General features: G+C 36.7%; 1 protein-coding gene across 2 annotated transcripts in view; it reads left to right on the top strand.

Moving 5' to 3' along the window:
* Positions 1–1,699: 1,699 nt before the first annotated feature.
* The window catches only part of MCM6 (minichromosome maintenance complex component 6), a 49,471-nt gene continuing 24,125 nt past the window's right edge, over positions 1,700–27,045 (top strand). The window contains exons 1-13 of one of the 2 annotated variants that reach the window (XR_005218911.1): positions 1,700–1,874; positions 3,942–4,088; positions 5,141–5,251; positions 6,546–6,795; positions 9,086–9,251; positions 9,514–9,659; positions 10,444–10,594; positions 13,560–13,701; positions 17,641–17,782; positions 18,541–18,648; positions 19,636–19,791; positions 21,418–21,546; positions 22,822–22,983. Coding sequence is in view for 1 of the 2 variants with exons in the window: in XM_037850228.1 (XP_037706156.1) it covers positions 1,768–1,874; positions 3,942–4,088; positions 5,141–5,251; positions 6,546–6,795; positions 9,086–9,251; positions 9,514–9,659; positions 10,444–10,594; positions 13,560–13,701; positions 17,641–17,782; positions 18,541–18,648; positions 19,636–19,791; positions 21,418–21,546; positions 22,822–22,983 (1,917 nt within the window). In the remaining variant the exon portion in view is untranslated. The remainder of the gene's footprint in view (positions 1,875–3,941; positions 4,089–5,140; positions 5,252–6,545; positions 6,796–9,085; positions 9,252–9,513; positions 9,660–10,443; positions 10,595–13,559; positions 13,702–17,640; positions 17,783–18,540; positions 18,649–19,635; positions 19,792–21,417; positions 21,547–22,821; positions 22,984–27,045) is intronic. The other variant, XM_037850228.1, reaches the window with a different exon arrangement.

Here is a 27,045-nt window from a genome sequence, read left to right as displayed (position 1 = left end):
TGTCGCTGATGTTTGGTCTTTTCCTCCTGCACATGGGACTTGAGTTCTGGGGAATCTACAAAGGATAGAGGAGGAAGAGAAGTGAGGAAAGGAAAAATGGGAAAGAAAAGAGAGACCTTTTGAAAGGGTGAGGCAGGATCTGGTCAGCAAATTGCTTCTGGATAGTTTGTGAATATATTTTTAGGGCACTGAGATTGCAAATATCCAGGAAGCAGTTGAGTTTGAGGTTACTGCAATAGATACACGTGGGGGATGTCTAATTTATAGGTGGATATACAGTCTGGAGCTGGTAAGGGCTGGGGGATACAGAGCCTCAAGTTCCCATCACCTTCAAATGAGGTAATACACACTATCACAGATAAACTGCAGTGCCCCAGCAAGTAGCATTTTTGCCAAACCTTTTAAATATCTTTGAGAAGACTGTATTTGTATATGTGTGTTAAACAATTACTAAATTTAAAAAAGAAAGAGTTGGGAGGGTTAAATAGGGTAAATAGGCACAATGACTTAATCTATGCTTATTATTATACTTACTGAAAAAAGCAGAAATAAAACACCCAATGTTTAGAAAACAACAATTACTAAACTGTCATCACCCTATCTGGCATTTAAAAATCTTTTTTTTTTTTTAAATTATGCTCTGAATACATTTTTATGCAATTTTATTGAGATGTAATCATATACAATCATCAGAGTGTACAATTGTTCACAGTATTGTCATACAGTTGTGCATTCATCATCACAATCAAACTTTGTTTCATTATCCAAAAAATAAAATAAAGATTAAAAGAAAAAAACTTCCAAAACATTCCATTCCCCGCTAAAAATCTCTTTTAACATACTGGAAGCTTCGAAATATGGAAGTGGTCCAGACTTCTCATAATCTCCTGGAAGCCCAGAAAAAAGTGACGGCTGACAATACAGCTTTGTAAGTCATCAGTGCGAAGAAACTAAGGGCGCCCTTCACGGGAGAAGAGGACTCTGGAACCAGAATATTCGCGGGATTCGCTGAAGAAGGGGAGCCTGCAAAGGAGATAACAGGCAACAGCTGAAGAGACTGAAAAACTGAGTGAAACGAGTCAGAGAAAGATGGCTACCAGGACGCAAGACAAGCGCGCGTTTTAAAAAAGGGATTAATTCCAGGTGTCAAACACTTCGCTCATTTTCCCCAGTCAGCATTGATCTAAGTAATTGCCAACCACCGCGAACAGTTCACACACCTTTTTTTTTTAAGCTCTGCTACAATTTCTTAAAACTAGTTTTTTTTTCTTCTACAGGTTTTATCCGGTGGTTTACAGCTTATTACTTCCAACCGGACAGTTCAAGTAGGGAAGGTTGAATCTCACTTATTTTTCTCTCCCATAGAACTTTATTTTTATTGCCCAGTTAATATCAGTGGAATGATTTGAGGAACACCTGACTAATCACACGGAAAAAGAACCGAGTTCTCAAAAGTTTACCTCAAGAAGCCAAGACACGCCCAGATTGCGCAGGCGCAAAAGCAAAGCCCCAGCTTTCTCCAGAAGCTCTTTGCATTTGGCGCGAAATCCTCGCCCAGCGGGAGGAGCTACGAGAGAACTCGCCGCTCATTGGACAGGTTTGGCGCGAAATCCCCGAGCTCCTGCGCCACTATTGGCTCCGGCCTCCCCGTTTCGACTGGGGGGCAAGGCGGAAGAGGCTTCGGCGCGCGCAAAGCTGCAGCGTTCGGGGAGAAGCGGCTCGTGGTGGACAAGTGTGGCGGCGGCGGCGCCTCAGCACTAGGCAGCGATGGATCTCGCGGCGGCCGCGGAGCCGAGTGCTGGCTCGCAGCACCTGGAAGTCCGCGACGAGGTGGCCGAGAAGTGCCAGAAACTCTTCCTGGACTTCTTGGAAGAGTAAGTCGGCGGGCCTGGGCCTCCCCCGGCCGTGCGCACACCGTCCCGGGGGCGCCCCTCCTCGCGGAACTTCCCCGCGCGGCTCCTCCCCGCTCCCGGCCTGGGCTGGGCGCGCGGGTTCGGGAGCCGATGCAGAAACTTGTTACCGCTGTAGAAACGGAGGTTCAATGGGGTTAAGCAGTTTGTCCAGCTGGGCCACACGGCTCAGCGGGGTCGAGTGAGAGGCAGAACCCTAACTGAACAGCCAGCCAGGAGACTGGTGTTGGGGGCACCGAGGTCCCTGGCTCCCCTTGGACCACTAGAGATGAAAGGATCAGAGCGAGAGTGGATCTCTGTTGTTACCCAGATGCTCGGGTGGGGGATGAGCCCTGCCTTGCTGAAAGGAGGAGGCTGAACGTAGCCACCATTCTGCCTGATTTATTTCTTCCTGCCCCCACCTCTTTTCCTCTTTGTTCCCCTCCTTTCTTCACCCTTCCACTCCTTTTCCAGTAGACTTCTAGGTTCCTGGCCTCCCATAACTCCACTCGCTGATTTTTCTCCACACCGGTAGCAGTGTTAACCTTTCTTACAGTACAGATAGATCACTGCTCTCCCTAAGAGTATCGACTCGGCTGCCTCCAGGATTTCGGAATGTTGCATGAAATTCTGACATACTTAAAATTATGATTTATGTATCCCTACTTTTGACAGTGTTAGATTCTCTGCCTGACAGCTACTCACCCTTAAAGCCCAGCTAACGACCCATATCTCCTTTTTGAAGCCTTTATGACCCTTTCAGGTAGCACTAATACCTTCCCTAATACTCCCAGGGTTACCATTTCCCATATATTTCTGGTAATGTAGCTACTTTTATTTTTATTTACCTGACAGCCACTCATTTTGAATGTGAGTCCCATCCTTACCACCACCTACACACCACATCATGAAGGTCCTCAATATATGTGTTGTTTCAACAAATTTAAGTTCCTTCACTTTACCATGCTGCTAGATATGGGGATGGCAATGAACCAAGTCCTTGTACTTCGTTGAAAAAAAAAAAAAAAAAGTTTTTCTTGAAAAGCAAACTTTTCAAGAATTGAAAATTCTTGCTATGGAATGTTGAATTGTTGCTATGGAATAAAGTCCAAAATTTTCAAAGCCTCTCTTCCAGTTTTATTTCCCACAACTAGTTCTGGTTGTCACCTATACTCCTGTATCTTTTTGAGATGTTAAAATAATTGCAAACATTTATAGCAATGTATCCACCACCTCTGTTTTTCTTTAAAAGTTTTAGCATCTTTCAAGGCTGAATTCCAGTGACACTTTTATATGTAGGAACCCTTTCTGTTAGGCAGAATTATTTATACTAACAGCACATTTTTTGTACCTCTCTTTAGTAGGAACACTTCCTTTTCTCAGTATTCTGTCTCTAAGAGTGTAAACTCTAGGGTAGAAACAACTCTTATTTTCAGCTTCAGAAATCTCTGGCAAGCACTTTGCACATACATGTTGTTCAATAAATATTTAACAGAGTTAGAACATGCTGTATTTGAAGGTGGGATTGATTCTTATAGTTAATCTGCATATTATGTTAAAAAGTGTAATATACATTTTGAGAAAAAAATTCACCAGCTCATGTGCATGTATGTGTGTATCTTTTTCCTGAGGTCTTAGACAGTGAAGCACTTCATTTATTTTTATTCTGATTCTTAGATCAACTAATCTTTTTGTCAGATGTCAAATTTTGTAGGAAAATTAGGTCTTTCGGCTTTAACCTGGATTTCTTGATTGAACATTTGAATAATAATAGTTAATAATTATTGACCACATTCTAGTCAGGAAATTCAGGAAACCCAAGGACCCAATTTTCTTATGTTTCATGCATTCTCTCATAGAATAATAGCAGTTTTATGAGATATGTTCTTATCTGTTAAAAAAAAATGAGTACTTAAAAAAAAAGAAAAAGGAAACAGGTTTAGAGGAATCAGTAGCTTCTGACTCTAAAGCCAGACAACATTTAAATACACTGAGCTATCTTTTTACTGCCCCTCTTTTCCTTAACTTAATCTGATGTGCATGTATCTGCAGGTTCCAGAGCAGCGATGGAGAAATAAAGTACTTGCAGTTGGCAGAGGAGCTGATTCGTCCTGAGAGAAACACATTGGTTGTGAGTTTTGTGGACCTGGAGCAATTTAACCAGCAACTTTCCACCACCATACAAGAGGAGTTCTATAGGTATGGGTGTATTAATTAATCTTCTTTACTTTGAATAGGGGTGGAGGCCTGTGAAGCCAGCTCTCCTTGGTCTGGAAATGTTCACTTGTGAGGCAGGCAAGTGACAGTTGTCACAGTTACTTACCTCCTTGGAGGGGAGGCCCTTTTGATACCATCTGTGGTCATTTTAGTACTGCTCTGGACTCTCGGCCTTTGTGGAGCTGAGTGTTCTTCACACGAGTTGAAAACCTTTGCCTTCTATGTAGTTTTCTCAGGTTTTAAGAGGATCACTTACTTTGTGTCAAGCATTTAACGCTATTGCTGTCATTCATTTGATCCTCCCACCCCAGTAGGTACTTTGAAAAAGACAGTATGTGTTTGTGTGGGTCCTTCTTGCATCGGGTCTATCTTTACATCAGTGGCATTACTGTACCTCCCATTCCCTTAAAGTTTAATTTTTTTTTTTTAAATATACTGCAGGAAACATCTTTGTACACAAATCTTTGTATCTTGGATTAAATAACTTAAATCTATCAAGCGGAAATAAACACTTTAGTGTTGCCAAACAGAACATTTCTGCCAGTTTCCTCTCATATTGCTATACAATTCCTCTGTCTTGATTTCTTATCAGTCATGAATGAAACAAAAAAAAAATATACTAAGTCTTGATGCTGAACTGGAGAGTACTTTGCTATATGTAACTAAAGCCCAGATAAAACTTGCAGTATTGAGTACTCACATATTGAGTACTGACAAGGTGATTGTTCAGCTAGAGGCATCTTGGACGGATGGCCTGCAGTATGAGTGCTAAAAAATATTTACAGATAGTATATACTCAGGTACAGCGTTTTATCTTTGGTGTTTCTGTTATGGAATAGATCTATTTGTGGTGGATAGCAGATGATTGAAAGAGGCTCCTAAACTGAGGAAGTGTCCATTTAGGTAACTTCTAGGACTTGCTTGTAATCAGATGAAATTCCTTGGTCTCAGCTGTTGGCAAGCATTGAAAGAGGGCTTTGTAGGCCTGTTTAAGACATCAGTTGATTTTTTTTGTTGTTTTATTTCTTTTGCAGGGTTTACCCTTACCTCTGTCGGGCCTTGAAAACCTTTGTTAAAGACCGTAAAGAAATCCCTCCTGCTAAGGATTTTTATGTTGCGTTCCAAGATCTGCCTACCAGACACAAGTAAGAAACCTTTCTTTGGAAGATAAAGAATTCACCAAATAATGTAGGCATCACTTAATTTGCAGACAGAGAACTAAGGAGGTTGTAGTCCTAGATCTGCTGTTAGCTGGTTGTTAATGTCACACAAATCACTTATACCTCTTTGGGCCTCAGTTTTCTCATATGTAAATTCTTTTGCTTAGGTTTTACACCTAAATCATGTAAACTGTAGGTTGGTTGTGATTACTTTCTCTTTTTTTTTCATGATTGATAGTGACAAGTATTGTGAAAAGAGTACTGTATATTAGTGCTGAAAAATACTAGAAATAAAAATACTGCCTTGCCAGACACTTTTTATAGGAGGTGACTTTTTAAGAGTTCCACCCAGTTTTCCAGAGAGATTAGTTTAGGAAAAACATGTTTTTCTATGGGGATGGAATGGGAAATAAGTAAAGTGAAGCAGATTCTCAGAATTGTCATGTTTTAGGAAAGTTTGGCAAAATAGTCGAATAAAGAAATATGGAAACTGAGAACAGTGACAAATTCCTGAATCTTTGAAAATTTTTGTCAGAGTTGAAATGGCAGAACTTGTAAAAAGTTTTCCCCTTTAGCACCTATTTAAGGAAAACATTTACGGAAAGAAATTTAAGTGATAGTTTAATATTTTGAAAACAAACTACTGTAATTACTTTATAAAATTACCAGGTTATTTAATGTAAAATGGGTCCCACTGATTTGTGAAATAAAGGAAATATTTCAGAGGCTTCTGAGGATAAAACTTTTTTCTGTGATAACTTTATTATGAAAGTAATACCTGCTTATTTAAAAATTTTCATATGAGATAAAAATGGAATTATCCTTAACATAAATTCCAGAAGTAGACTTGTTGGGTTAAAGACATATTAGCATTCAGAGGCTTCCAGAAAATGTTCACTGATTTATTCTCTTCAGCGGCAGAGTATGATTGTGATAATTTCTCACTCAGTCCTCAACTGTAAATATTAACAACATTTTAACATTTGAAGGTGGGGGGAAAGTGGTATTTTGATTTAATTTTTGTTTCTTTACTGTTCTTCATTTAGTTTTTCATATTTATTCATTTATTTTGTTGCCGTGAATGCATGTATGTTGTATAATTTAGGAATGAGCCTGTTGAATAGATCATGAATGTAGGAAAATCCAAGAAATGCCTTGTGTCTTGATTTTTTTTTTTTTTTTTTTTAAGCTTAAATTACCATTGGATACTTTCTCATTAAAACAGATTTTTTTTGGTTGGGAAATGAGTCTTTACTAGCGTACTCTTGTACTTAAACAGAATTCGAGAACTCACTTCATCCAGAATTGGTTTGCTCACTCGCATCAGTGGGCAGGTGGTACGGACTCACCCAGTCCACCCAGAGCTTGTGAGTGGAACTTTCCTGTGCTTGGACTGTCAGACAGTGATCAAGGATGTAGAACAGCAGTTTAAATACACACAACCAAACATCTGCCGGAATCCAGTTTGTGCCAACAGGAGGAGATTCTTGCTGGATACAAACAAGTCTCGATTTGTTGATTTTCAAAAGGTATATATTCTGTTTGTCACATCCATCCTCTGCTAATTCATGTCTAGGCTCTTGAAATAGCTTTTATTTAGGCAGTGTTAAACATAGTTTTTACATAAATTCACACATCATCAAATGTGGTTATAGATTTAAGCCAAAAACTAATTGTCAGTATATAAATGTGTTTTAACCTTTAATAACTTAGATTGGAATTTCTTTCAGACTGACAAAATTTGTCGAAGAATAAGCAGGTAGCCTTTATTATTATCATGAATTGGGGTTAAATCCTTTGAGAAAGAGAGACTTGTTAGTGTAAGGTTTGAATTGGTGGATAGGAGGGAGGAAGACATGAATAGAAGTCAGGAGCCAGGATGGACTTGATGTTTGTTAGTAACAATAAGGATTATCATGATTGTAATATGATCCAGTTTGCTAAAGCTGCCAGAATGCAAAATACCAGAAATGGTTTGGCATTTACAATGGGGGGGGGGGGTATTAGTTCACAGACTTACAGTTCCAAGGCCATGAAACTGTCCAAATAAAGGCACCAACAGGGCAATACTTTTTCTGAGGAAAGCCGATGGCATCCAGGGTTCCTCTTGTCACATGGGAAGGCACATTGCTGGCTCTGCTGAACCTTCTCTCCTGGGTTTAGCTTCTGGTTTTAGTGGCTTTTTCCAGAATGTCTCTGGACTTCTGTCTCAGCTCCTGTGAGTCCTTGCTTCTCCTGGGGGCAAACTCTAGATTACATATTTTAGCTTCTCTCCCCTCTCTGCTTGTTTCTCCCAGGTTGTTTCTGTCCAAGTGTCTCTTAGCTTTTCTTGGCTCCTATAGGGCCTCCTTGCTTCTTTGGGGTCAAACTCTGGATATTTTAGCTTCTCTCTAAAATGTCTCTGAGCTTCTCTAAGCATCTGGGTCTGTGTTGGTTCTGAGCTCTTTCCCTGAGCTCTCTTAAGGACTCCAGTTAACTAATTAAGACCTACCTTGAATGGATGGGGTCGCATCTCCATGGAAGTAATCTAATCAGAAGGTCCCAACCACAATAGGTCTGCCCCCACAAGATTGGATTAAAAGAACATGGCTTTTCTGGGGGTACATAGTAGATTCAAACTAGCACACAATACAAGAGCCAAATTGGAGATCATTTAGTAAGAGGTTTCAAGGTTATTGGAGCTTTAAATTTCAGGCTGAGGATTTAAACCTGTCTTAATAAGTAGTAGAAATGTATTTTAAGAGGATTTGACTGGTTTATTTTATTTTGTTTTGTTTTAAGGAAGATTAATGGAACACTTGTGTAGTATTAATGAGACTAATTATAGTTAGGCAGTTATAGTTTTCTGGGCAAGAGGTGATATGTAATAGTAAGAATGAAGAGGAAGTCTCAAATCCCAGCAGGACTTAGTAATTTTGGGGATGTGCAAAGAGGAAAGCAAAGTTGAAGCAGTTTAAGGACTTAAGCATGGGATAATTGGTATCAAACTAAACTAAATAATAGTCAAGTTGGTTTATATTTCTTAGTTTTCTTATATTAATCTAATAGTTTATAAGAAGCACATATTCTGCCTACAGCTTTGGGTAAGAGATAGGTTATATTTTAAAAAGAACACAGAACAACCAGATACAAAGTGTGACTCTAGATTGGATTCTGGTTTGGGGAAAAGATAAGAGCTGTGATAAAGGATATCCTTGACAGTTGTAGAATTTGAAGATGAACTAGATCATAAAAGATATATTTTATGGAATTAAATATTATTTCATTCTCTTGGGTATTGTAATGGTTTTGTAATTACATAGGAGGTGGTTCTTTTTTCGGAACCTAAATTCCCTGAAGTATTTAGGGTAAAGTGTTTTTGGTGCTTACAACTTCTTTCAAATGATACAGTAAAAAAAAAAACAACAAGAAAAGACACTTCATGTTTCTGTGTAAGTAACTTTAAAAACTGTTGCATAGAAATAGAGGTTATAAAGATATGATTGAAATTTCTCATAAAATTCCCCTGAAAAGGTTAGGGAAAGATGGAACAGAGAACAGATAAAGAAAACAGACAAATAAAGAGACAGTATTTTTTTTTAACAGTACTTTTTTAATGAGAATAAAATGTTTTTTAGAAGCTATCACTAAACAAATTTAACTATTAGACTAAAAGCAGTTTTAGGGTACGGAATTTTTAGGATGAACATTGACGTGTGTTAAAAGTCTGCAATCAGAAAAACAGTATAGAAATCAGTATTTATGACGTTTGATTTAGATTGTAGGTCATTTGAAAGGGATCTCTTCTCATTTTTGGCCAATACTTTGTCTTTGTTACAGGTTCGTATTCAGGAGACTCAAGCTGAACTTCCTCGAGGGAGTATTCCCCGCAGTTTAGAAGTGATCTTGAGGGCTGAAGCTGTGGAGTCTGCTCAAGCTGGTGACAAGTGTGACTTTACAGGGATGCTGATTGTTGTGCCTGATGTCTCCAAGCTTAGCACACCAGGTGGATAGTCTGTTGCTCAAACTTGACAACTTGTCCCTCATCTGATCTGTAAAGAATCTAGCTTCTTGCATCTTTGTTGCCTCTTTTTGATTACCAATCAGAGGGTATATGATTATAACAAAAGTGAATTGATTTTGCTACAAAAGGTACTGTTCTAAAAGTTTCCGAAACCTAAATAAGTTTCATATATTTAAGCAATTTTTGTTCTCAGCACCTTCAATATTTGAGTTGGCTGTGAAACAACTATTTTTCAATCTTTTAGGAGCACGTGCAGAAACTGATTCTCGTGTCAGTGGTGTTGATGGATATGAGACAGAGGGCATTCGAGGACTCCGGGCCCTTGGTGTTAGAGACCTTTCTTATAGACTGGTCTTTCTTGCTTGCTTTGTAGCACCAACGAACCCAAGGGTAAGTCTTCTTAATAGAATGTGAAATCTTGAGAAAGACCTCCCATGAGGCTGCCACAAAGTACTAGGCTTCTGAAACATCTGAGTGATTATTAATTCAAGTTAATGGTAGGGCATTGGGCTGAGATTGGATTTTTTAGTTTTAAAACCAAGTCTTTTCATGTCTATCTTTCTGACCTTGAGGAAAAGTTTATTTGTTTCATACCTAAGAGCACAGCACTTTAAGTGCATTGGTATAAATTGTACAGGTTGTTGTTAAAAGTATTGCAGTTCCTCTGTCACACTCTTGGAGGAAGTACAAGTAAAAAGATTTATTAATCTGGGAGGTAAAGAAAATTAGTCTTTCTGAGAGCAGTGGATCCCTGGCATTATAGTTGTTCAGTTAACTTGATTCTGTGTCCTGAATGTGAAAGCACTGGGAAAGAGTTTGGAAAATAGTTCAGTATTAGAAAAAGGGTGAACATTATATCCTATTACTTCATTTTCTTTGTATTGGTAATTAATATTCTGCTATGGCTCATCTCTTGAGCGTTTAGATTCATTTTAAACAGCAAAAGAAAGTGGTGGTAACTTTTTTTTTAATTCACTGGACCAATGACAAATTCTTAATCTTGATTATTAAAGGCCTTACTAGTTTGGGGATTTGGAAAAAAAGCCCTTTGTTGTCAACAGAATCTGAATTTGACCTCCTAGGTTATATTTTGCTTGTAGTGAAGTTCCTTCTCTGTCATGTTATTTTGGCTGCCTCTAAGCTAACAGTTTCTCTCTTCTCCTCCACTCCTCAGTTTGGTGGGAAAGAGCTCAGAGATGAGGAACAGACAGCTGAGAGCATTAAGAACCAAATGACTGTGAAGGAGTGGGAGAAAGTGTTTGAAATGAGTCAAGATAAAAATCTGTACCACAATCTTTGTACTAGCCTGTTCCCTACGATACATGGTAAGAATCCTTTCTATTCGTGGCATAAGCTTGAAATCAAAATAATGATTGTAAATAACAGTAAATGATTTCTTAAAGGATGCAGAAGGTCGTGAAAGTCTTAGGTGGGTTTACAAGGATCCTTGTCTTGAACTGTAATCTAGTCTCCTTTTCCTGGCCTTAGGGCAGAACTGCCCTTTAGTACATTCTCATATGCTAAATTAATTTCCTGATTTTGTTTTTCTTTTAACTTTCAGAGATGGAGATTTCATGATATTTTTTGGATACTTGTACTACACCTATGCCTTTGTCAGTCTCTTTCACGATTTCGTGACTTGGTGTTTGAAAGATTATATGATTAGATTGTCTATGCTTATGCTTTTTACCCTTATATTTGTCCATTTCTTTCATACCCAATTTGGATTGTGGCAAGAGCTCATAAGATTCTGGGTATTTATTTTACATATATATTTTTAATCACGTAAGATTAATCTTTTTTCACTGTAAATATTTCATCAGTGGACTGAACTGAAATACTTAATGTTAAAATCCTTGTTGTCATTCCCCCCTCCCCTCATAAGTTATTGCTGTGTAACAAATTACTCCAAAACTTAGCAGCTTAAAGTAACAAAGAGTTATTATTTCACAGTCACTGGATCAGGAATTTGGGAGAGACTTAGCTGGGTGGTTCTGGCTCAGGGTTTTGAGGATGTCTCAAGATATCACCTGGGGCTGCAGTCACCTGAAGTCTCCACTGGGGCCGGAGGATCTGCTTTCAAGAAGACTCAGTAGTGTACATGCCTTGCAAATTAGTGTTAAGGGTCATAGGCCTCATTTCCTTATCACATGGACTTCTCTATAGGGCTGTTTGAGTTCAAGACATGGCAGTTAGTGAAGAGCACAAAGCAAAGAAAAAGTGTAATGTGTTTCATGAACTAGTGTCAGAAGTTAACACCTTCACTCCCACCATATGCTGTTTGCTAGAAGCAAGTCTCTTAAGTCCAGCCCATAGTCAAGGGGAGGAGTATCAAAAAATTTGTGGATGTATTTTAAAACCACCACAATCCTAACACATTTTGTTTAATATGTCGTGAGTCAGAGAAGTTTTATTTGTGAAATAGATTTTCTACTTTTAAGGAATGAGTTGTGTAAATATGCTGTCCTAGTTTGCTAATGCTGCGGAATGCAAAACACCAGAGATGGATTGGCTTATATAAAAAGGGGGTTTATTTGGCTATACAGTTACAGTCTTAAGGCCATAAAGTGTCCAAGGTAACACATCAACAATCGGGTACCTTCACTGGAGGATGGCAAATGGCGTCCGGAAAACCTCTGTTAGCTGGGAAGGCACGTGGCTGGCGTCTGCTCCAACGTTCTGGTTTCAAAATGGCTTTCTCCCAGGACGTTCCTCTCTAGCAAGCTTGCTCCTCTTCAAGTTCCACTCACAGCTGCACTCAGTCCCATCTCCTTCAGCCAGCACTTTCATATGGCTCCACTGATCAAGGCCCACCCTGAGTGGGTGGGGTCACACCTCCATGGGAGTATCCCACCAAAGTCACCACCCACAGCTGGGTGGGGCACATTCCAAGCAAATCTAACCAGCACCAAAACGTCTGTCCCACAAGACCACAAAGATAATGGCATTTGGGGGACACAATACATTCAAACCGGCACATATGCCTAGTACTTTGTTGGTTGAGTGCACAGTCATAATAATTAGCTAAGCAAAGTGTTCTTTTAATGCACATTTCCAAACATCCAGTGTGCTTTGCTTTTTTTTTTTCTTTTTAATTATGCATTTCATTCTTACATTGGATTTATGAGCACTTCTTAGAAAAAAAGCAGCTGTAAGTTGCATTCAGTGTCTTATTTAATCCATATCAGGTTCAATCAGATTTATTGGTTACTATGGGTGATACTAAAGAAACTAGTTACTCTTGAATGAACTGCAAGACCTGCTATTAGAAAGAACTAGCAAATGTGGTAGACTGTAGTGGTGGACATAGTTCGTTTATGGGGAGAGGTCTTTGGAGGACTAGGGCATTGAGAGAGGCTTTGTGTAGGAAGAGGGACTTGAACTTTGCCCATTGATAGACTGTTGGCAAGAAAAGACACTTAGAATGAAGAGCATTGGCATCTGACATCTGCAACATAGGTGAAGACATTGTAATGGTAGTTACATAACTTTTAAGTTCACAGAGCAAGAATCAATGTTTTAGAAGCCAGATATTTTTACTGTAGGGTTTTTTTTTGTATGTAGTGCCTCATGTATTCTTTTTTTTCATGAAGGTTTATTCATACACCATACAATCATCCAAAATATACAATCAGTTGATCACATTACCATCATATAGTTGTTCATTGATCACCCCAATCTATTTTTTTTAACATTTTCCTTGTACCAGAAAAAGTGATAATAAGAATTAAAAAAAAAAGGGAAAAAAGAACACCTAAATTGTACCCTCCCGCCCTATTTTTCCTTTAGTTTTTTGCCCCCATTTTTCTACTCATCCATCCATACACTAGATAAAAGGAGTGTGATCCAGAAGGTTTTCAGAATCACCCTGTCGCTCCTTGTAAGCTACATTATCATACAATCGTCTTCAAGAGTCAAGGCCACTGGGTTGGGGTTTGATAATTTCAGGTACATTAAAACCTAAAAAGTATTATCTATATAGTGCATAAGAATGTCTACCAGAGTGACCTGTCAACTCCATTTGAATTCTCTCAGCCACTGAAGCTTTATTTCGTTTCATTTTGCATCCCCCTTTTGGTCAAGAAGATGTTCTCAATCCCACGATGCCGGGTGTGCAGTCATATCCTGCGTTGCCAGGGGGATTTTCAACCCTGGGAATTAGGTCCCATGTAGAGGAGAGTATTCGTTCTATTGATTGGTAAACATGCCTTTGTAGTTTTCTATGAAATTGATTAATTTCTTGTTGAAAAATTCCATGCGTTTTTTATCTGTAGCTTCTTTTCATTTTAGGCAATGATGAGGTAAAACGGGGTGTCCTGCTGATGCTCTTTGGTGGTGTTCCAAAGACAACAGGTGAAGGGACCTCTCTTCGAGGGGATATAAATGTTTGCATTGTTGGTGACCCAAGTACAGCTAAGAGCCAGTTTCTGAAGTAAGTGTTTGCCTGAATTAATACAGCAGGAAAAACTATGCATAGCTCCAGGCTTTCTGTGTTACCAGGAGTGAACTTAATATGCCTATAATAGAGGGGAGGAGTGTAAATTAAGACCTTGTTGAATATGTAACCCTCTTAGATTAAATACACCTTACTTTTTTTTAGTAGAACATAGCATATAAACATTTTTTAGGAAAGAGAAAGATTACATATATTCTCAGTCCTACATATAACTCTTGTAAACTTTGTATAATATCTTCAAGTCTTTGGATGTTTGAATATGTATTTTCATAATTGCAAATTACAGCATACGTATTTTTAATTTTAATTTACCCTAAACATTTTTCCATGTTTCTTTATTTTCACAATTGTCATTTTTTATTGGTATACAATAGCTTGCAGAATCGTTTCCGTTGTCCTGTTGTTGGATGATTTAACAGAATGGGTTAGGTGTAGTTTTGGATTTTCTTTTGTTTGTTTCATTCAGATAGATTCTTAGATATAGGATTGCTGAGACTATTAAGAAGCAGACATCTTTAAGGTTCTAAACCAAGGACATGTTTTCCAGAAGCAATGCTATGAGGATGAGAAATTTTATGCTAATATCATCAGCATGAATATTACTTTAGAAAATTTTGCTTATTTTTAGAAGCTATTAGTACTTAGTTACTCTTGGAGCTCAAAATAATAGCAGCCATTTTTGAACACCTGCTATGTGCCTGGTGTTCCCTCTTTTTTCAGAGGGAAATAAATCCCCTTTGAGCCTTAGTCATTTGCTCAACTTCTTGTGGTTGGCCAGTGACACTGAGCCATGAGTATTAGAACATGGATGTGTTTGACTGCAAAACCAGTTCTCTTTGTACTATATCAAGCTGCCTTTACTTTATTCATTCTGGAAATTAGTAACATGCCACTGTTCCATAATATAAAACATTTTTACTTGGTTTGGAATTTTATGATTGAATATTATCTCCCTCAAGTATATCAGAGAATGAGTTTTAGATTTAAAGATAATGGTCTATGTGAAAAGTAATTTTTCTTCCCTCTCATGCCCTCTTCATCTCCCAACCCCCCAAAAAAGATGTATTACATTGTTGCCTCTGGCATGTAAATCTGTATATTTCTTTAAACATCTTTATTAAGAAATGTCTGTTCAGATTCCTCGTCCATTTTAATTTGGTTATTTTTAATCTTCATCAAGTTATAAGAATTCTTTATTTTATGTATGTGTCATTAATATATGCTTTCAACTATTTTCCCTTAGTCTTTGTTGCTTCACTTTCCTGTACTCCCCCCCCCACCACTGATGCCTGCCCCACATTTAAGCCTATTGTATGTAAAATGTTTAAAAATTTTTGACCTATGGAATGGTGTGATTCATAGTCTAAATTTAGTGGCAGCTCAGACTTGAGAACATTTTTTATTTACTGGCTGTTCGAGTTTGCTAGAGCTGCTTTTAAGCACAATACCAGAAATGGATTGGCTTTTAAAAACCGAATTTATTAGATTACAAATTTACAGTTCTTAGGCCATAAAAGTGTCTAAACTAAGGCATCAACAAGTGGGATACCATCACTGAAGAAAGGCTGATGGCTTCCTGAGTACGTCACAGCTTGGAAGGCACGTGGCTGGCGTCTGTTCTCGGGTGTATTTCAAAATGGCTTTTTCCAGTTGTCTCTGCGCTTCTGTCTCTCTTAGATTCTCTCAGCTGTCTGCTTGGTTTTCCTCGGGCATTTCTGTCTTAAGTGTCTGGGAGTCCTCTCTTAGCTTCTCTGGGGTAAACTCTGGGCTTCATCTCTTAGCTTAGCATTTGTAGACATCTTTCTGTCTGCATTGCCAAGCATTTGGTTCCGTGTTGGCTCTTAACTTCTCCCGGGGGCAGACTCTGAATTACATATCTTGGTTTCTCTCCAAAATGTCTGTCTCACCTTCTCTGCGCTCCTTCTCTCACAGAGCTCTTAAAGTATTCCAGTGAACTAATCACTGGGTGGGGTCACAACTCCATGGAAATGATCTAATCAAAAGGCCCTACCTACAGTTGGATGGGCCACATCTCCATGGAAACAACCTAATTAAAAGGTCCCACCCTAATCAAAAGACTAATAAGTCTACCTCCACAAGATTACATTAAAGAACATGGCTTTTGTAGGGTACATAATAGATTCAAACCAGCACACTGTCTGTGCCTCCTAACAGCAGTAGAAATAGTAGCCATATAAATAGCCAACTTTTCACTTTCTTGATCGTGTCCTCTGAAGCACGAAAGTTTTTAATTTTGATGGAAGTTCAGTTTAACTACTTAACATTTTATTGCTTGTGTTTTGGCATCATAACTGAGAAATCATTTGAAAATTTATGCCTTTGTTTTCTTCTAAGAATTCTATAGTTTTCTAGCTCTTACATTTAGGTCTTTGGTCTATTTTGAGTTAATTTTTATATTTGGTGTGAGGTAGAGCTCCACCTTCATTCTTGTGCTTATGGATATCCAGTTATCCCAATACCATTTGTTGAGAAGACTGTTCTTTCCCCATTGAATTGTCTTGGTGTCCTTGTTGAAAATCAACCAACCATAAACATTAGGTTTATTTGTAGACTCTCAATTTTCTTCCACCAATGCATATGTTTATCCCTTATGCCAGTACCACACTGTCTTGATTACCATACTTTTGTGTAAGTTTTGAAATCATGAGGTGTGTCTTCCAGATCTGTTCTGTTCCAGATTATTTTGGCTATTCTGAGTTCCTTGAATTTCTATATAAATTTTAGGGTCAACTTTTCAGTTTCTACAAAGATGCCAGTTGGGATTTGGATAGAGATTGCATTGAATCCTAGGTCGATTTGAGGAGTATTAGCTTTTTAACAATATTGTTTTCCAATCCATGAATATGAGATGTTTATTTATTTAGGTGTTTAATTTCTTTCAACAGTGTTGTGTAGTTTTCAGAATATAAGCTTTGCACTTCATTACATTTATTCCTAAGTGTTTTATTATTTTGATATAATTGTGGGTGGGGTTATTTTTTTAATTTCATTTTTGGATTATTTATTGAAAGTGTACAGAAATAATAGTTGATTTTTCTATATTGATCTTGCTGAACCTTGCTAAATTCCGTTACTAGCTGTAATAGTTTTTTAGTGGATTCCTTACGATTTTCTGTATACAAGATCATGTCATCTACAATAAATAAAGTTTCTTCCTTTCGAACCTGGATGCCTTTTGTTTATTCTTGCTGAATCGCTCTGGCTAGAGCCTCCAGTACAGTATTGAACAGAGAGATAGTGAGAGTGGACATCCTAGTCTTGTTCCTGATATTAGAAGAAAGCATCCAGTCTTTCACCATTAAGTATGAAGTTAGCTGTGTGTGTGTGTGTGTGTGTCTTTTCTAATAGGTACCTTTTGTCTGGTTGAGGAAAGTCTCCTATTCCTAGTTTGTTGAGTGCTTTTATCATGAAAGGGTGTTTGATTTTGTCAAATACTTATCATCTACTGAGATGGTCCTGTGGTGGTGGTTCTTTATTCTATTAATAATGGTATAATATATTGACTTTTTGATTGTAAACCAAGCTTTCATTTCTGGGATGAGTCCCAAATCTAGTTTTGTTTTGCTTTCTTGTTGCAGCGCCTTCTAATAGATCACTGTGGCTAAACTTTTTATTAAAGACTCCTTTTAAAATTCATGTTTTTTGTCATGTGTTAACTTCACCTTGCCATTTGAGAGGAATGAATTTAAATCCATTTAGAAGACCAAGGGAGATAAGCCTTCCCATTTGGGTCTCTGGCATGTCTCTGTGAATTGCTTATGCTTAATGCTTCTCATATGTTCTTGAACAAAAATTTAAACTCTTAATTGATGTAATTCCTGTCAGCTGATATTCCTGGAAAAAGGTTCTTTGTAGTCACATATTAATAGCTGTTTCTATGATCATCTTGCACAGGCATGTGGAGGAGTTCAGCCCCAGAGCTGTCTATACCAGTGGCAAAGCCTCCAGTGCTGCTGGCTTAACAGCAGCCGTTGTGAGAGATGAAGAATCTCATGAGTTTGTCATTGAGGCTGGAGCATTGATGCTGGCTGATAATGTAAGAACGTTTTACATTCTTGGATATACCTACTGTTTTATAAAGGTTAAAGTTGCTGTTAAAAAAGGTGTTTTTTTTTTTAAACAAAACATCCTTTAGTAAATAATTGATAAATTTTATTAATCTAGAATTTAATTGAGATTATCATTAATCAGCACTTGCTGAACCTCTCTAGAATGTGTTACCTACCCTGAAAATCTATGGTTGCTGCAAATAGTACTTCCTAGCATTTTTTCCTTTCCAGACCATGACACCTCTATGAATTTGTGTAAACACTGAGAAGTGTAAGAGGGCTGCTGTTTTGTTCTTTCCTCACAGATATTGCAGTTTGCATGTATTTGACATAATTAGATCTTTGGATTCATATAAGTTGTAGGTATACATGGTTAAATTCTTAGTTATGCTCCATCCACACCCTTCACTTCCCCAACCCAGAATCAATGCTGAAGTGACTTGAAATGCCTTGACACTAAGGTTTACACAATGTTCTGTCATTGAATAAAGGTGCATTAAGTGCCTGTATGTTTTTACTTTAGTTCTTAATTTAAAATGAATCAAAATGTTTGGTTCTTTAGAGCTCTGGGATCTATTGAACTGTCTTGCTCTACTAGAGAGAATTAGGAATCTGTACCAAACTGTCTTCCAGTTGTTTAGAGAAAGGAAAGTTCTCTGTGTTAGCAAACTTTTTGAGTTTACTTCTTTCTCATTTTACATCTGAAAGGCAGTTTTTTTTAAATGCCAGATCTGTTTGGTTACAGGGTGTATGTTGTATTGATGAATTTGATAAGATGGATTTGCGGGATCAAGTTGCTATTCATGAAGCTATGGAACAGCAGACCATCTCCATCACTAAAGCAGGAGTGAAGGTATGTGTGTCCACTTCTATTCCATTGCTTTATGCCTTGTGTATTAATGAAGCACTAGACTAATGAATATCTCCTGGATAAAATTCATTAGTATTCATTAAATTCATTGCTATTCATTAACATGGAAAATGTAGGCCTGAAAATTTATAATCCAAACTATAGGTGCTGTTTAGGGTATTGTATAAAAATATGTTGCTATGACAAAAGTAATTTCCATGTACAAAGTTTCTATATTCTTTGATAAGGGGTGTTTCCAATTGTAACAAAAATAACCAAAGATAGATTTTTCTAAATGAGAGTAATTAATAAGGATTATAACTAACGTTAGAGAGAATCCTAACTTTTTGAAAAATAAAAGTAATGCATTCAAATAATTAAGAGAAATTTAAACAGTATGCAAAAGTATAAATTAAAAAGTGAAATGTTCCACTGCGTCTCCCAACCACAGATATCTACTGGTTTGGGTTTCTTATGTTCCTTTCAGGAATGTATTTTATACATAAATAAGAAGAATACATGTGGTTTTGTTCCTTGCCTTCAACTTCATAATTTTATTTCGGCAATCTTTGCATACCAGCACATACTAATCAACCGTGGTTTATTATTACTCCATGGTATTCAGTTGTATGCACCCCGTTTGTTCATCAGACTCCTATGTATTGACATGCACAGTCTTTTGTATTACAGACAGTAATGCAGAAATAATTCTCATAAATACATCTTCTTGTACCTACCTGCAAGGTAAATTCCTAACAAGAAATTGCTGGTTCAAAGAGTGTGCACATCATACCACCAATATCATATGGGAGTTTGCTGCAATATATATTATCAGACTTTAATTTTGATGATCAGTAGTTGAAGAAGTGGTTCTCTTGTTATTTTGGTTTGCATTTAGTTAATTATGAGAGATATTGAGCATTTTATCATAAGTTTATTGGTCAGTCCAGTTGTCTTTTAAAACCTGTTAATACTTTGTTTTGTGATCAGGCTACTCTGAATGCCAGGACATCCATTTTGGCAGCAGCAAATCCAGTCAGTGGACACTATGACAGGTCTAAATCGTTGAAACAGAATATAAATCTGTCAGCTCCCATCATGTCCCGATTTGATCTCTTCTTTATACTTGTGGATGAATGTAATGAGGTAATCACATGAGCTATTACTCTTAGCATCCATTTTTTTTTTTTCCAATTTGAATAATTCAGTAAGACAAGACTGCAAGATACATTGCTGAACAGCTGGTGCACATATTTGCACTGATCTGTCATTTGTCTCATGGTGGCCTAGTTTTGGGCAAAGGGATTTATTAAGCAACTCAGAACAAAGTCACCTGAATCGATGGTCCCACTTCATTTTACTGAGGATTATCAAGCTTGTTTTTGTTGTTGGTTATGCTTAAAAGAAAAAGGAAGGAAACAATTACTGTTAACTCACAGCCATTCTTTTGTTAGGGGTTTTATTAAGAATTTTCAGTTTTGTTTCTTAGTTTTATCAGTCAGCTTGAAAAAATTGAGATGCAAAGGAAATTTAAAAAAAAAACCTCAAGTCTTTTTTCTTCCTATTTTCTTTCCATCAGATTGTTGAACCTATATCACATTTTTCCCCTGTGTGATGGTTTTAAGTTAGCAGTTTAAAATTGTGAATTTATTTGGATTCTAACATGCTAAATATTAGTTATTTATATTTAGAGTTAGTTATTTATTAACAACATTGCCCAGCTCAGATATGCACAAGAATTCTACTAAATAACAGTCTGTAAGAGCTAATACTGTAGGCATAAGTTTTCTACATTATATTAGGCACAGTACAGATCTTTTGCTTACCATAGAACTTTAAACAGTATTTAAGTAAAAACTGTCTTCCATATTTTGCTTTGTTTTTTTCCCTTCACAAATATGTTTTAAGTATTCATCTAACCTCCAGCTAACTGAGTCCTCTGATACTTGTCTGTTTCTGATTGTGCATGGCTCATTAAGTTGATTTAGGGAGCAGGAGAGATGATCTTACAAACTTTTAAAATGTTTTGGGGGACACTTAAATTTTATTTTACTTGGAAATAATTTCAGATTTACAGGGAAATAATTTCAAACTTTCTAAGGAACAGAATAGCTCATAGAACAACCATATGCCTTTTACCCGATTCACCTATTAACATTTTGCCCCATTTGCTTTTTCATTTGCTCTTTATGTCTGTCCATACATTTTTTCCTGAACTGTTTGAGAGTAAGTTGCATGTTTTTAGTATGTTGTTTTTTTCAGTGTTATAAACAGTTCTTTGGTGATTATCTTTACACATTCATGAGAGGCATTATAATGTGGCTGAGAGCACAGATGCTGAAGCTGGAGTGTTCAAATCCTAGCTCCGCTACGTACTGTGATCTTGGACAAGTTATTTAACGTTCCTGGGCCTCAACTTGGTCATCCGTACAATGGGGATAAGAGTATTACCTCGTTAATAAGAGTTCTGTGAAGATTACTTGAGTTTATACTTCTACTCACAAACTAGGCAGCAATGCATACCGTATACTGAGAGCCCTATAAATATTAGTTGCTCTGTTATTAAAGTCCAAGTTAATTTCTTCAGGTGTATTCTTACAGTGGGGCAATTTAAGATTTTGATTTTAAATCAGACTGTTAATAAACTTTCCTTAGAAACTTGCCACCTAATAATACTTTAGTAGCATATTAACTTGCTTTTAGGTTCACATCATTTCTTATAGTCTGGATAATATTGCTGTGACTGACCAAAGTGATCTTGTTTTGAATTAGGTTACAGATTATGCTATAGCCAGGCGTATAGTGGACCTGCATTCAAGAATTGAGGACTCTATTGATCGTGTCTATTCTCTTGATGACATCAGGAGATATCTTCTCTTTGCAAGACAGTTTAAGCCCAAGGTATTCTGCCCTTTTGTACTGGGATAGAGAATAGTAAGTATGTTAGAGTGGGATTTAAACAAATGATTTGGAAATTAACTGCACCTATACTTGGTGGTTGTTTTTTGTTGTGTAACTACATGAGTTTTGAAACTTCTTTTTTGAATAGCCAGTTGTTTCTTCATTAGAAGAGGTTGAAAAAAAGAAAATTATGTTTTAAAACCTGAATAATTCTATTTGTTTTATTCATGGAATTTTGTTTTCCTGGAAATTTATTTTATCCAATAATATTTTTACCGGGAACAGTTTTGAATAAAACTGAATAAACTAGAACGTTCTTTTATTTTCAACTATTATTCCTGGGGATTCTGAAATTTTTATGTATGTACCTTAAATTAGTAGTTTGCTGAATGCTCCTGAATCTTAATCTGAGGAAAAATTTACATTGCTCTAGGTCATTGTGATGAACATGAATTACTGTTTTACAGAAATTGATATAGTTCATTAGACTGAATCGATACTAGCTCCAGGGTACTCATCTGGAAATTTATTTTTTAAATAAATCTCCATAATGCATCTGGGATTTTTTGTTTGTTTGGCATTTTCCTAAAACAGCATACAAAATGAAAAAATTTTGTTTGATTCTATTTGATATTTTTATACTATTGGTTGACTTGACTTGTGAGACTTATTGTTAAATTTTAATTAATCATCACTGTCACTTGATTATCCATGATAATGGGTTTGGCTCTCCTGGAAGAAGCATTGTGAGTCATTTAAAATTCGTAAGGTTTATGGATCAGTTTTTTATGAGGAGGCATCTACTTTCCATGCCTGGTCTCTGTGGCCTTGGCATACTCCCTTAATAAGCCGTGTTCTTTGCTCTGAAAAACTGAGGATTCTTTTGTATGCCTTGTTTTGATGGTTGTTAATATTAACAACATGAATTAATTAGCAGCCTCAAGAATCGCATTAATTTAATGAGCTTGACATACTGAGATATGAAAGCATTACATTCTATCCCATTGAGTCAGCCTATCAGGTGTCTTTAGTTAGTAAGCCTTGTTTTCATGTTTGTAAAATTAATGCATGGAATTCACAGGCCTCCTAAGTATTAGTTTCTTTCAGAAGGCTCTGTCAGTAATAATTCATTGTCACTGGCTTCAAAGTTTTGACCTCTTGATTCAGTGTGATGCCCCAGAATTGGACGGCTGTTTACATGAAGATGGGTTCATTCACTTCAACAGTAAACTCTTAAGTAGAAATGCTTCTCTGACTTCAGTGATGTTCTGATAGATTTCTAAAGAGTCAGAGGACTTCATTGTGGAGCAGTATAAACGTCTCCGTCAGAGGGATGGTTCTGGAGTAACCAAGTCTTCATGGAGGATCACGGTGCGACAGCTTGAGAGCATGATCCGTCTCTCTGAAGCAATGGCCCGGATGCACTGCTGTGATGAGGTATCTAAGTCAATTTAATGTGATGAGAGGAAAAAGAAATTTATTGGTTCATGTGGATGCTTTCATCTTTGGTATGCGATGTATTAGCATTCACTGCAGGTTTATTTTTATTTAACTGTTTAGTGCTCATAGGAAACATGACCTTGTGATTTCTCTCAATAAAATGGTTGTTGTCAGGCATTTTTTGAGTAGAAAGATTGTATTATAGATTATAGTATGCATGTAGAGTGAGTTACCATTAATACTATTAATTGAATAAAAATTTATTGATACCCTGTTATGTGCTAGACCTCTGGATTCTGCATACAGGTATGATAATGTACATAGGCCCTGGCCTCAAAGGGAACTCTCTTAGGTCTGTATAATATATGGTTTTTAAATTCTTTTTTGAGACCTGGGTTCCACCATTACATCTCATTGGGTTGTATTTTTTTTGTAGTATGTCTGAAGTATAACTTACATATAGGAAAATGTACAGTTTGACAACTTTTTACAAGTGGATATACCCTTGTGACCAGCTAACTCAAGATAACAGAACATTTTCATCATCCCGGAAAACTTCTTGTATCCCTTTTTAGTCTTACTTCCCTCACCCAGAAGTAGCTTCCACTGTTCTAACTTGTCACCATTTCTATCACACAGATTATCTTTTTTAGCCTTTTGTTTGTTTGTTTTCAAATTCTCTGATAAAATGTTTTACTATTTGCAGATTACTTGTACTTTATCTTATTTGATCTTTGATTCACCTAACATTTATTGGACATCTTTGTGGGATAAGAGATGAATAAGAGAGTTCTGCCTTCCATTGCTTCTAATCTGGTCAGAGCATAATGTAAATTTAATTAAGCATATAAAAAATGAGAGGGAGAATATTATGGTAGAGAATCACAAGCAAGTATGGAGATCAATTGATTACTTGCTAAAGAAGGGGGAGGGTTTATCGAAGTATTAGCATTTGAACTGAAGGTTTAAGCAGTGTTAAACTGAGGAGTATGTAAAATTTAGATATTAAGGGACCTTGGGAAAAGGACATTCTAGAATGAAGTGGAAAGTTCAGCAGGAGTCTAGGGTATCTGGAGGAATGTAGTGGAATCTGCAGAGAAAGAATAGGTCATGGTGGGGGATGGGGCGGAATTCTTTGATACTGTGCTAACATTTTTCTTTCTGATGTTTCCTTAAGTTTCATAAAATTGATAAGTGTCTTAAAGCAATCTGTCTTAATAGATTTTTATTTTGTTCTTAATTAGTCTTTAGGTAGCAAATTCGCATGATTTGAAAGTAAATAAACATGTATGTACACACACGAATATATTCCTTTCTAAATGAAATTGAGCATCTTTTCATATATTTAAGGGCCGTTTCTATTTCTATTTATGTTCAGTCTTTTCAGTCGTTTTTCTCTTGGCTTGTTGGCCTTTTTGTTACAGGTTTGTAGCAGTTCTTTGCATATTAGGGGAATTTTGTCTGCAATATGAGTGGCAGATATTCCTAGTGTGTGTTTTATTTTTTTCTTTGCTTCTAATAGTGTATGCCAATGAAGATTTTATTGTTTATGTACTTACTCTGTTATTTTATTAGAAAGGTCTTCCTCACTTTTAAGATTATAAAGTTATTCTCCCATGATTTCCACTAGCACTTACATGAGTGCATTGTTTACACTTAAGTCATCCAAACATTTGGTATTTATCTGCTGCAAAATATGAGGTAATTAATCTCATTTGATTCCTTTTCAGTGAGTTTCCTAGTTGTTCCAACACCATTTATTGAACCATCCATCTTTTCCACACTTCTGATATGCCTTTATTATATATTAAATTCTTGTGTTTTTTAGGATCTCTTTCTGTACTTTGTATTCTGTTCTGTTGGTCTGTATCAGCTCCTTGTGCTTTGGTAACACAATATTTTGTCAGTGGAGTATATTAATATATTTTAAATGTAGGGCTAGTTCCACCTTGATCTTTCTGTTATGAACTTAAAAATCAGCTTTACTTAGTTAAAAAAAACACTTTTTTTAATTGGGATCACATTAAATTTATATATTAACTTGGAGAAGTCACATCTTTATGATGGTTTTTCCTATCCAAGAACATTATAGCAGCTAGAGTAGGCTAGGTTATGCTACTGTGAAAATCTTACTGCTTAGAACAGAAACATTTATTTTTTTCTTATGTTACATGTCCGTTTAAGTCAACAAGGGGGCTTTCTTCATGTCACTCAGATTCAAGCTGATGTGAATACTGTATCTTGACATACGCTTTCATGATCACAGAAGACAGGGGAAAAAAGTGAGAGAGTGTCTCTTAATCTTAATCTTAATCTGTTTCTTAATCTTCTGTCCAGAAATGACCTGTCACTTATGCTCATGTTTCATTGGCAGGAGAAATACCCAAGTAACAAAGTGCCTTCCTACCAGGTGCACAGAATGAGAAAATCTAACATTTGTGAATAGGTCTGATGACAACCACAAACATCATTAGTGTTCTACTTAATGGGAACTCTGTACCCATTAAGCAGTAACTCCTCATTCTTTCCTCCCCTCTCTAATAATCTCTAATCTACTTTCTGTCTCTGAGTTTGCTTATTTCATTTAAGCAGAGTCATACGATATTTGTTTCACTCAGTGTTTTAAACTTACCTTCAGATAGTTGTATGTTTCTTATTGAATTTACTTCTTGTCATTTTGTCATTTTTCTTGGTATTGTACATAGTCTTCCCTAATTTTATCTTCCAACCAGTTGTTATTTTTCTGTCAACTATTAATTTTTTAATGTTAATTTTGTACCTTACTGAAAACACTTACTGTTTTTAGTAGGCTTTCATTTGAGTATCTTGGTTTTCCATATATTCCTATCTGCAAATGATATAATGGTATTTATTCTTGTTTTCACTCTTTTGAAAAAGACCTTTTTCAATTTTTTTTGTATGTGGTCACATATATGTAACATGAAATTTGCTTTTTTTTTTTCAGGGGCATTAATACATTTACAGTGTTATATGACCATACCTCCATCAATTACCAGCATATTTTGATCACCCTCAACAGAAAATGTGTACCCATTAAGCAGTAACTCCCCATTCCCCCTCTCTCCAGTCCCTGGTAATCTCTAATCTATTTTTTGTATCTCTGAATTTATTTCATGTAAATGAAGTTGTGCAATATTTGTCCTTTTGTATCTGGCTTGTTTGACTTAGCATAATGTTTTCATGGTTGATCCATGTATCAGTACTTTATTCCTCTTAATGGCTGAATAATGCTCCATTGTATGTATATTCCACTTTTTGTTTATCCATTCATGTTGATGGACACTCAGGTAGTTTCCACCTTTTTGCTATTGTGAATATTGCTGCTATGGAACATTGGTGTACAGGTGTCTGTCTGAATCCCTGCTTTAGATTCTTTTGGGTATATACCCAGTAGTGGGATTGCTGGGTCATATGGTGATTCTGTGTTTAACTTTTTGAGGAGCTGCTGCACTGTTTTCCATAGCGACTGAGGTATACTGTATTACATTCCCACAACATTGCAGGAAGCTTCCAACTTCACACATCTTTGTCAACACTTGTTATTTTCCTTTTTCTTAATTAGAGCAGTTGTTGGTTTACAGAAAATTCTTGCAGAAAGTTCAGATGCCCATATACACCCTTTCCAACCCCCCTCCCCCACACACACAGTTTTCCCTATTAAATACTTTGCACTAGTGTGGTACTTTTGTTAGAATGGAGGAAACAATACTATTATGGTTATACTCTTAACTATAGTCCATCATTTATATTAGGGTTCACTGTGTTGTATACTTCTATTGTGTTTTAAAATTTTTATTTGAGTAGCATACAAAACCTAAGATTCCCTTTCTAACCACTTTCAAATATACAATTCATTGGTGTTAATTACATTCACAATGTTGTGCTTCCGTCACCACCATTTATTACCAAAACTTTTTCATCATTCTAAACAGAAAGTCAGTACCAAATAAGCATTAACTCCTCATTCCCTATCCACACCCAGGCCCCTGCTACCCTGTGTTCTTGTTTCTGACTTTATGAATTTGCATATTCTAATTA

This window comes from Choloepus didactylus, chromosome 9 (assembly GCF_015220235.1).
Source record: "Choloepus didactylus isolate mChoDid1 chromosome 9, mChoDid1.pri, whole genome shotgun sequence".
Lineage (NCBI taxonomy): Eukaryota > Metazoa > Chordata > Mammalia > Pilosa > Megalonychidae > Choloepus > Choloepus didactylus.
Note: the sequence above shows the minus strand (reverse complement) of the source record. Positions and strands in the feature narration are given on the sequence as shown.